This window comes from Phacochoerus africanus, chromosome 7, assembly GCF_016906955.1.
Source record: "Phacochoerus africanus isolate WHEZ1 chromosome 7, ROS_Pafr_v1, whole genome shotgun sequence".
Lineage (NCBI taxonomy): Eukaryota > Metazoa > Chordata > Mammalia > Artiodactyla > Suidae > Phacochoerus > Phacochoerus africanus.
This window is the reverse complement of record NC_062550.1, coordinates 48,172,148-48,184,289: the sequence shown is the minus strand read 5'-3', so window position 1 is coordinate 48,184,289 and position 12,142 is coordinate 48,172,148. Positions and strand designations below refer to the sequence as shown.

General features: G+C 33.6%; 1 protein-coding gene across 2 annotated transcripts in view; it reads right to left on the bottom strand.

Annotated features, from left to right (window-relative positions):
• Positions 1 to 12,142, bottom strand: part of ERGIC2 (ERGIC and golgi 2) — a 48,538-nt gene that overhangs the window by 27,129 nt on the left and 9,267 nt on the right. The window contains exons 3-5 of one of the 2 annotated variants that reach the window (XM_047787301.1): positions 10,287 to 10,395; positions 7,456 to 7,502; positions 5,843 to 5,913 (exon numbers count right to left, since the gene is read on the bottom strand). In XM_047787301.1, the coding sequence (XP_047643257.1) occupies positions 5,843 to 5,913; positions 7,456 to 7,502; positions 10,287 to 10,395 (227 nt within the window). The remainder of the gene's footprint in view (positions 1 to 5,842; positions 5,914 to 7,455; positions 7,503 to 10,286; positions 10,396 to 12,142) is intronic. The other variant, XM_047787302.1, reaches the window with a different exon arrangement.

The following is a 12,142-nucleotide window of genomic DNA, read 5'->3' as shown; positions in this document are numbered from 1 at the left end:
TTTTATCCTCAGCCAACCTTATATTTTAAAGAACAGAATGACATAAAATACAACCCACAAAGTCCTCACAAAATGATAAAGAAACTAAGAACGGTAGAAAAAAGGAATAAAATGTAAAGTTGAATAATTATTTCTAAACTAGTCATGAAATGTAATGCATATGTTGATATGTCTAATAATAATCATCTTGATCTAAATTTCCAGATAATAGTTTAATATACAATAACATGGTACCTGAATTTTGTAAGATACCTAACTTCCCAAAAAATTGGGATAACTTTATGAGTGAGAATACAGGAGTTAGGAAGTAGAGAGGTTCGGAGCAGCAATAACCAAAGTTACTTTTTCTTTAGAAATTTCTATTTTAAAATGAAGTGTGTATATCAAAAGTTATATACTTTGTTGCTGTAAGCTAAAATAATTTGGTAATCAAAGCAGACCTAAGGGCTTCCTTTTTAATCCTTCACACATTCAGTTAATTCTAATCCTGCTAAATCACCTTTAACTTCACTTTGCAATATTGTTTAAAGAGGGTTCAAAAAACCAGCTTTCGGTTTCACTTATCTTTTCTATTGTTTTCTTGGTCTCTATTTCATTTATTTTTGCTCTGATCTTTATGATTTCTTTCCTTCTACTCAGTCGCCACTTGTTTGTGGTTTCAGGGGTTTTTTTGTTTGTTTTTTGCAGCTTTTTTGTCATTGATTTCTAATCTTATATAGCACTGTAGTAGGAAAAGATGTTTGATATGATTTCAATTTTCTTAATTTGATTGAGGCTTGATTTGTGGCCCAGAATGTGATCTGTCCTTAAGAACGTTCCCTGTGTACTTGAGAAGAATGTGCATTCAGCTGCCTTCAGATGGAATGTTCTAACCATTTTGTCTAATATGTCATTTAAGGCCTGTTTCTTTTAACAACTTTCTGGATGAATGATCTGTCCATTGTGTAGGTGGGGTGCTAAAGTTCCCAATTATTGTGTTATTGTCATTTTCTCCTTTTATGTCTGCTAACATTTGCTTTCTATATTCAGGTGCTCCTATGCTGGGTGCCCATATATTTATAACTGTTACAGCTTCTTGGATTGATTCTTCAATCATTATATAATATCTCTTATAAAAGTCTTTATATTAAAGTTTATTTTTTCTCAGAATGAATGTTACTACTCCAGCTTTTTTTATTTCCATTTGCATGGAATATCTTTTTTCATCCTCTTACTTTCAGTCTATATGTGTTCCCAAAACTGAAGTGGATGGATCTGCTGTAGAGAGTATAATCATGTGCCTTTTTTTTGTATCCATTCAGCCAGTCTAGGTCTTTTGGTTGGAGTGTTTAATCCACTTACATTTAAGGTAATTATTGATAAGTATGTCCTCTTACTGCCATTTTGCTAACTGTTTTGAATTTGGTTTTGTTGGCCTTTTATCTTCCCTTCTATTGTTCCATTTTCTTTTGGTTTGATGATTTATCTTTAGTGTTGTGCTTGAATTGCTTTTTCTTATTTATTTGTATATATACCATAGATTTTTGGTTTGTGGCTGCCATGTTTTGATAAATTGATAAACCCTTAGGACAAACTCATAAAGACAAAAAGGGAGTAGACTCATCAAAAAATTAAAAATGAAAAAGGAGAGGTTACAATGGACATCATAGAAATACAAAGGATCGTACGAGACTACTACAAGCAATTATATGCCAGTAAAATGGACAAACTAGAAGAAATGGACACATTTTTAGAAAAGAACAATATTCTAAGACTGAATCAGGAAGAAAGAGAAAATAGGAATGGACCAGTCACATCTTTTCTGAAATTAAAAGATGTGACTAAAAAACTTCAAAAAATAAAAGTGCAGGACAAGATGACTTCATAGGCAAATTCTACCAAACATTTAGAGAAGTGCTAATACCTATCTTTCTTAAACTATTCCAAAAAATTGCAGAGGAAGAAACACTCCCAAACTCTTTCTATGAGGCTACCATCACCCTGAGAGCAAAACCAGACAAAGATATCACAAAAAAGTGAAAATTATAAGCCAATATCACTTATTAATGTAGATGCAAAAATCTTCAACAAAATACTAGCAAACTAAATCCAACAATTCATTAACAGGATTATACACCATGATCAAGTGGGATTTATTCAAGGGATGCAAGGATTTCTCAATATCTGAAAATCAGTGTGATAATGATAAATAAAAGAATAAATAAATAAAAGAATAAAATAAATAAAACAATAAAAACCATATGATCATCTCAACAGATGCAGGAAAAGCTTTTGACAAAATCCAACACCCATTTATGATAAAAACCTTCCAGAAAGTGGGCATAGAGGGAACCTACCCAACCACAATATAGGTCATATATGACAAACCCACAGCTAACATCATTCTCAACAGGGAAAAGCTAAAAAAATTTCTGCTAAGATCAGGAATAGGACAAGGATGTCCACTCTTGCCACTTTTTTTTTTTTTTAGGGCCATACCTGTGGTATACAGAGGTTCCCAGGCTAGGAGTCGAATCAGACTGCAACAGCCGGCCTATAACACAGCCACAGCAATGGAGGATCTAAAGCCATGTCTGCAATCTACATCACAACTCAGAGCAATGCCAGATCCTTAATCCACTGAGCAAGACCAGGGGATCATACCTGCATCCTCCCAGATACTAGTCAGGTTCATTACCACTGAGCCCCAACTGGAACTCCCTCTCTTGCTGTTTCTATTCAACATAGTTTTGAAAGTCCTAGCCACAGCATTCAGAGAAGAAAAATGAATCCAAATTGGAAAAGAAATAAAATGATCAGTTTGCAGACGACATGATAGAAAATCCTAAAGATGCTATGAGAAAACTACTAGAGCTCATCAATGAATTCAGTATAGTTGCAAGATACAAAATTAATACACAGAAATCTCTTGCATTCCTAAATACTAGCAACAAAAGATCAGAAAGAGAAGTTAAGGAAACAATTCCATTTAACACTTCAACAACAACCAAAAAAAAAATATCTAGGGCTAAACCTCCCTAAGGAGGCAAAAGGTCTGTACTCTGAAAACCATAAGTCACTGATCAAAGAAATCGAAGATGACATAGATGGAAGACATAACCATGCTTTTGGAGTAGAAGAATCAATACTGTCAAAATGACTATACTACCCAAGGCAATCTACAGATTCAGTACAATTCCTATTGAATTACCAATGGCATTTTTCACAGAACTAGGACAAAATTTGTTTAAATTTGTATGGAAACACAAAAGACCCCAAATAGCCAAAGCAATTCTGAGAAAGGAAAAATGGAGCTGGAGGAATCAGGCTCCCTGACTTCAGCCTATACTACAAAGCTATAGTCATCAAAACATTATGGTACTGGCACAAAAACAGATATATAGAATAGTGGAACAGAATAAAAAGTACAGAAATAAACCCATGCACATGCACTAATGGTCAACTGATCTATGAGAAAGGAGGCAAGAATATGCAATGGAGAAAAGACAGTCTCTTCAATAAGTGGTGTGGGGAAAACTAGACAGCTACATGTAAAAAAATGAAGTTAGGACACTCTAGGAGTTCCTGTCGTGGCTCAACCCACTGAGGACCCAAGAGTTTCTCTTTGAAGCCACAGGTTTGATCCCTGGCCTGGCTCAGTGGGTTAAGGATCCAGCACTGTTGTAAGAGGTGCACAGTTCATAGATGCAGCTCAAATCCAGTATTGCCATGGTTGTGGTGGAGGCCTCAGATGAAGTTCCAGTTTAATCCCTGGCCCAGGAATTTCTATATGCTGCAGATGTAGCTGTAAAAAGAGAAAAAAACAAAACAAAACACTCTCTAGCACCATACACAAAAATAAACTCAAAATGAATTAAAGACCTAAATATAAGACCAGATACTATAAAGCTCTTAGAAAAAAACATAGGCAGAACACTCTGACATAAATTGCAACAATATCTTTTTAGATCTACCTCCTCGAATAATGAAAAAAACAAAAAATAAACCAATGGAACCTAATTAAACTTGTAGGTTTTTGCAAAGGAAACCATAAACAAAACAAAGAAAACGCACAGAATGGAAGAAAATATTTGCAAATGAAGCAACTGACAAGGAATTACTATCCAAAATATACAAACAACTCCCACAGCTCATTATTAAAAAACAAACAACCCAATTAAAAAAATGGACAGAAGATCTAAATAGACATTTCTCCAATGAAGACATACAGATGGCCAAAAAACATATGAAAAGATGCTCAACATCATTAATTACTAGAGAAATGAAATCAAAACTACAGTGAGGTATCACCTTACACCAGTCAGAATGGCCACCATCAAAAAGTCTACAAACAATAAATGCTGGAGAGGGTGAAAAGAAAAAAGAACCCTCCTACACTGCTGGTGGGAATGTAAACTGGTACAACCACTATAAAAAAAAAAAAAAGTACGGAGTTCCTCAAAAAACCAAAAACAGAACTACCATATGATCCATCAATCCCACTCCTGGGCATCTATCCAGAGAAAACCATAATCCAAAAAGATGCATGCACCCCAATGTTCACTGCAGCACTCTCTACAATAGCCAAGCCATAGAAGCAATCTAAATGTCCCTCAACAGAGGAAGGGATAAAGAAGAGTTGATACATATATACAATGGAATCTTAGCCATAAAAAAAAAGAATAAAATAATGCCACTTGCAGCAATGGATGGACATTGAGATTATCATACTAAGTGAAATGAATCAAAGACAAGTATCATATGGTATCACTTATTTGTGCAATCTTAAAAAAAAAGGATACAAATGAACTTATTTTTGGAAAGAAACAGACTCACAGGCTTTTAAAACAAATTTATGGTTACCAGAAGGGACAGGAGGTAGCAAGGATGTATTGGAGGTTTAGCACTGCCATATGCACACTGGTATATGACATGACTGGCCTACAGAGACTTGCTGTGTAGCACAGGGAACTCTCCCCAATATTCTGTGATACTCTATATGGGAAAATAATCTGAAAAAAGAATGAATTCTGTATAGCTGAATCATTTTGTTGTACAGAAGAAATTATCACAACACTGTAAATCAACTACACTTCAAGAAAATTTAAAAGGTAGATGGTTCACTACTATCACTGGTAAAACAACTCAAGAATACATGGGTAAACATAAGTACCACAATGCCAACAGAGCAGTCAGCAACTCGATGTAGCTAGGAGTTCAATGCTTTGTTCTTTAAAGGTTCTTAGTTCTGATCATGACTTCTTATTACCTACCCTTGTAATGTGAGTGCCACTAATGTGATGTTCTTTTCTGGTAAATAATTTTTATTTACACACAACCTGTACTTATTGAAAACAATAAGAGAATGTCAGTATTTCCCTAACTCTGGGAAATGGCAGTGTGAAGCAAAGAGAAAGAAGTGAATGCATATGAAATGTCTCCTCTTAGATATTGCTTCATACTTGATTTGAGAAATACAGCTCAAACATTTGTAAAAACTCACATTGGATAAAAGTAAAATACGAATGGAACAAAGAACTTCCAAATCATTAGAAGAAGAAAATTTCATCACTATAGCAACTATATAAAAGAGAAAAGGAAACTTAGAAATCATTGACAAAAAATAAAAATAAGCTATAGCAGCTTATCCAGAAAGCTAACAATGGTCATCTCAAGGCTTTAGTATCAGAAACAACTTTCTTCTTCCCCCTAAAGGCTTACACAGAATACAGATTTCTTTCGAATTAAGAATATATATTAAAAAAAAAAAAGCTCAGACAGAATTAAAAGCAATTATCAAAGCTTTCTTCGAGGGAACAATTTTTGAAAGCACACTTAAAAAGAACATGTGAATCAAACTTACTGGTTCATAAACTAGACCATCTGTAGATGCAACCATTGTTTCTGCTAAATCCAATACATCTGCTCCAACATCTGTATTAAAAAAATTAAAGTTTTATATTCTATATTCAAAGCCAAACTATATCTGATTGATATAAACTAACAAATTAAGATGACTAATAGAGGAGTTCCCTTGTGACACAGGAGGTTAAGGATCCAGCACTGTCACTGCAGCAGCCCAGGTCACTGCTGTGGCATGGGTTTGATCCCTGACCCAGGAATTTCCACATGCTCAGACGTGGCTGAAAAGAAAAAACAAAAAAGATAACTAAGAGAAAACTCACAAATAATGTAGAATCACTTTTCCTATGCTGCTTGTAAGTTAAAACAGTAGCATCATACAGTTTGGGTGGAGCTATTTCCAAAAATTAATAATGCTTTTTCTACTTCTTCCCAGTAAAAAAGATGACTCGGAATCTCACAATAAAAATGCATAAACTTGGAGTTCTCTTGTGTTACAGTAGGTTAAGGATCAGTGTTGTCACTCTAGCGGCCTGGGATGCCTCTATGGCACAGGTTTGATCCCTGGTGGGAGAACTTCCACATGTCGTGGGCAAAACAAAAAACAAACAAACAAACAAAAAAAAGCATGAACTTTACTGAAGAGCTTTGTAAAAACTGGCAAGAACCTAATCATAATTACTAAATTATTTACATAATTACTAATATTGCTGAACAATATTAATTACAAGGCTTATTTTTTGAGATTAAGAGAAATCTTAAGGCAAAGCTGTTAGTTGGTGACTTTTAAAAAAATCAAAAAATAGGAAAAATTTATTTTGAAAAGGCTAAAACTTGGTTTTCAAACATCTAAAATAATGCAAAATATGATACTCAGGATTAATGCTAACTCAAAGTTTAGACAAAAAGTATTTATTTTCTCTTAAAATTATGAACATAAGGAAAAATAAATGGAAAAGGAAAAGAAATTTAAGATTGTTCTTAGATGAAATCTCCTAGAAATTAATCTCCTTAATTGGAGAAAATAATTTCACACTTGAAAAAATTTTGTCTGAACTAATGAAATTTTGGTCTCTACTTTTCAGGTAGTAATTTAAGATACAGTTTCCTCGTTTTTGAGAGCAATACTGATTCAAACATTATCTACCTGGCATATTAATACTTTATCATACTTCTACCGGTATAATTAAAATGAAGTCAGTGAAAAAAACAGAAAAAGCGTGACATCACTGTTAACTTAAAAGACTTGAATCTGTATTTTAATATGCAAAAGTAAAGGGTAGTAAACTGAAACAGTGAAACAAGACATGCGTGTGGAAATGAGTGTAAAAATTGGTACTCCACACAAAAAAAGAAAGAAAGGATATACCTAAACTAGAACTTTGACTTATAAGAATTTCCTCTAATTTTCTTTCATTTTAATTATAGGGAAGAAATTAAACACTATTAGCTAGGGAAAAATAACTTTCATTCTTAAATGCAAACACAATAATAGTACTTTAAGATATCATAAAGGAAAAATAAAGTTAAAACAACCACTGGTTTTTATTTTTTACTAGCAATCATTTAAACCATAAACTATGTATGCATTCATCAAGTTAAAGATATACTTACACTGACACTTCATGGCAACAGTAATATCTATATTGATTCTCAATTTGCTAAAAGACAAAAAAGAAATATTAATACTTATCAATTTATCAACAAAACATGAGAAATATAAATCAATTGATCTATGAAAAGCTAGGACTTTATACAGAATGAAATATGTCAATAAGATCCTGGATGGCACTTCAGGAGCTTCTGTCATAGTTCAGTGATTAACAAACCCGACTAGTAACCATGAGGTTGTAGGTTCGATCCCTGGCCTCACACATGCAGTATCACATGGCCAAAACAGAAGCACTTTAAAAGTAAAAATTTTATTTTATAATTATTTGAAAAAGCTTTTTTTTTTCTTTTTTGTCTTTTGCCTTTTCTTGAGCTGCTCCCGTAGCATATGGAGGTTCCCAGGCTAGGGGTCCAATCGGAGCTGTAGCCACCGGCCTACGCCAGAGCACAGCAACGCGGAATCTGAGCCGCATCTGCAACCTACACCACAGCTCACGGCAACACCGGATTGTTAACCCACTGAGCAAGGGCAGGGATCGAACCCACAACCTCATGGTTCCTAGTCGGATTCGTTAACCACTGCGGCATGAGGGGAACTCCCTTGAAAAGCTTTCTGATTTGACAAGTTTTTAACAAGTGTCCTTTAATTAATTCTATAATTAATAACTAGAAGCAACTCAGAAAAAAGTCTTAATCTCTGTTTACATAAAGCTAATAGAGACTACTCCATTAAAGAATGTAAAACTTTAAAATGAAGAGTTAGGAAAGTCTTTTCTCCCCTATTTATCAAATAACATACATCAAGCATTATCATCTTTATTCTTTATCATGCATTCATAAAGTTGATAAGCTTCAGTTTTGCAGAACTGTCAAACTTTTTTTCACTCTAATAATTTTCATCTGCTTTCAATAGGGAGTACAGATTTTCAGAGCTTAATAGAGTCTTAAAAGTTGTCCAGAGTTCAAATGTGTGCCCCAAATAAATAACCCTGGGGTTTAGGCTCAGGATATATTATAGGAACGAGAGGATGAGGCCACGCAGACAGGCTTCTGGGCAACTCTACTACACACTTCTGTGGTGAACTACATATGACTTCATTTGTAAAGAATAAAAAATGTTTAATTGGTGGTAAAAAATATATTAAAAAAAGAAAATCAATTCCTTAAAAAAGGAATGTACCAAGAAAAATTTTGATGTTAGAGATGAAGAACCTGAGGCCCAAAAGAAGTCAATTTTATGACCTGCCCAAGGTTACACAACAACTCTTACAAAGGTTGACTGATTTATAGTTCTCACAGACCTGATAAGAAAAATACTATAATTATTATCCCTATTTTACAAAAAAAGGAAACAGAAGCACATGGAGATATAGATTTAAGTTCCCTACATACCTAGTGAATAGAAAAGCTGAGATTGAAATTGAGAAGTAAATGTTTCCTACTCTCCTGTGCAGTCTTAATATTATAAAATTATGTTTAATCAATTAAAAAGTCCAAACAATACAAATAAATTAAAGTATATTTTGTCTCCTAATTAAGGTATTAATATTTTCAAAGATTTAAAAAGTGGTGTTGCTAGTCAGAATGGCCATCATTAACAAGTCAATAAATAACAAATGCTGGAGAGGGTGTGGAGAAAGGTACCCTCCTTCACTGGTGGGGGGAATGTACATTGGTACAACCACTAGAGAAAACAGTATGGAGGTACCTCAGAAAAAAGAACTAAATATAGAACTACCATATGATTCAGCAATCCCACTCCTGGGCATATATCCAGACAAGATTTTCATTGAAAAAGATAGATGCAGCACATCCAATATGTTCATTGCAGCACTATTCACAATAGCCAAGACATGGAAACAACCTCAATATCCATCAATGGGTGACTGGATTAAGAAAATGTAGCATGTGAACACAATGGAATACTACTCAGCCATAAAAAAGAATGAAATAATGCCATTTGCAGCAACATGGATGGAACTAGAGAATCTCATACTAAGTGAAGTAAGTCAGAAAAAGAAAGACAAATACCATAAGATATCACTTATATCTGGAATCTAATACATGGCACGAATGAACCTATCTATAGAAAAAAAAAAACAAACTCATGCACTTGGAGAAACAGACTTTGGTTTCTGAGGGAGAGGGAGTGGGGTAGACTGGGTGTTTGGGGTCAGTAGATACAAACTACTGCACTTGAAGTGGATAAGCAATGAGATCCTGCTATATAGCACAGGGAACAATTCTCTAGTCACTTGTGACAGAACATGATAGAGGATAACGTGAGTAAAAGAATGTATGTGTGTATATAAATATATATATATACACATATATATATATGTGTGTATGACTGGGTCACTTTGCTGTATAGCAGAAATTGAAAGAACACTGTAAATCAACCATAATAGAAAAAATAAAAATCTTAAATGAAAATAAAAAATATTGTTTAGCTTAAAAGATTAGATATAATTTACAAAAATCAAGTTATAAGTGTATATAATTTTATTTTCCAGTTTTTACAGATCAGTAAGATATTTAATAAACAATTTCAAAACATTAAACAATTTCCACCATTTCAACCTCTAAGGAAAAACATTATGTTTTAACCTTTTTAAACAAATCCATATTCAATCTGAGAACCTCTTCTGCAGAATTTAACCATTACTCAAATGATTCTAAAATGTTTCACCTAATGCATACAATTAATGAGAAATTTACAGGACTATTTCTTTAGAATTAAAATAAACCAGGTATAAATTATTTGACTTCTCTTTTATGATATATTATCTTCACAGCAATTTAAATCTAAAGGCACTTCAAAAAAAAATATTTACCTAGAAAAATCCTTGTCTACTTCATATTCATACTTCATCCATGTATCTTGATATACTGAAAATTCCATTATAGTTAATAAAGCCATAGTGGTAAATGCTATTAGAGAAACTGAGAAACCAACAAAAAAGAAAGCATTAAAACAATTTTTGATAAGGAAACAGGAAACCATTTTAAGTGAGATAAAAACTAGCAAAGAATGCCCTAAAATGACTGCCATGTGAATGAATACTTTATATAATATTCTTGAAATATTCATTATAGATCTTTTCCCTAAAACAGCTCAAAATAAAGATTTAATGATTATAAACATGAAAACAAACATTTGCACTATTGAGAAAGCATTTTATTTCTTCAGCATTAAGGACATCTTTCACTAAATAGATTTGCCAAAATTATACCTTCTTATATATTAAAGTGTCATAGATATGATAAATGATTAAAGTAAGCTTAAGTTTCACAATACAAATTTGATAGTAGTCCCCTCAGAATTAAAAATGTATTCATGCCTGTAGTTCAATTAAAAACACAAAACAAGCGTTCCCGTCGTGGAGTAGTGGTTAACGAACCAGACTAGGAACAATGAGGTTGCTGGTTCGATCCCTGTCCTCACTCAGTGGGCTGAGGATCCGGCGTTGCCGTGAGCTGTGGTGTAGGTTGCAGACGTGGCTCGATCCCGTGTTACTCTGGCTCTGGCTTAGGCCAGTGGCTACAGTTCCAATTAGACCCCTAACCTGGGAACCTCCATACAGTGCAGGTGCAGCCCTAGAAAAGACCAAAAAATAAATAAATAAATAAAAACACCAAACAAAAAACTAGCCTAATTTCTTAGCTCCTGAGAAGTCAATCTGTGTGCCAGAAACTCAAACATCTCCAAATCTCAAATAAAACATATCTACTTTGAAATCTCCTAAATATTTCACTTAATTTTATAAAAGCAAGTAAAAGATATGACAGAAAGGAAAAGAACCATCATACTGTAACAAAATACACTTATAATGGATTGTGCAACAAGAACTCGAACTATTTTCATTAACAAAATGTAATTACAAGAGATTAGAAATAGTAATTTATTACACTTTACCAAATGAAATGTAAATCCTATATAAAATATTTTATTAGCTCTTCACAGAGAAAGAAAGAACAGTAAATACTCTTATAGTTGCATATCTTCTTCTATTTCATTATTTTTCTTTAACAAATACTCCTATCTGTACCAGGTACTATTCTAAGCATTTTATAAATATTAATTATTATTGCAACTCAACTAGGTGAATACTGATATTCCTATTTTGTGAAAGAAAAAAACTAAAGCATAGAAGACAGATTGAGTAAATTCCTCAAGGTCAACAGTTAGGAAAGGTCAGAGGTGGAATTTAAATCCAGACAGTCTGATTCCAAAGTCTAAGCTCTTAAGTGTTACCCCATGCTCTCTTCAGTAATGTGAAATTTAAGAATTTTTACTGTAACGTCTAAATAAATTTATTCTTAGAGTTCTCGTTGTAGCTCGGCAGGTTAAGAACCTGATTTACTGTCCTGAAGATGAGGGTTCAATCCCTGGCCTTGCTCAGTGAGTTAGGGATCTAGTGTTGCTGTTAACTGTGGTATAAGTTGCAGATGTGGCTTGGATCCAGTGTTGCTGTGGCACTGATTTGACCCCTGGCCCAGGATTAATTTGTTCAGTAATGTTTTAATAAACATTGCTAAATGCATAGACTGCACTGGGTTGGATGCCAAAGAGAATATGTATAAGAAAAAAATTAAGACAAACAGTGGGACATGAGGACAGACCAGCTATGAAGCTACTGCGTAGTTCTTCACTGATGAGTTCTTCCTCATGGCTACATTTCTGTTTGTT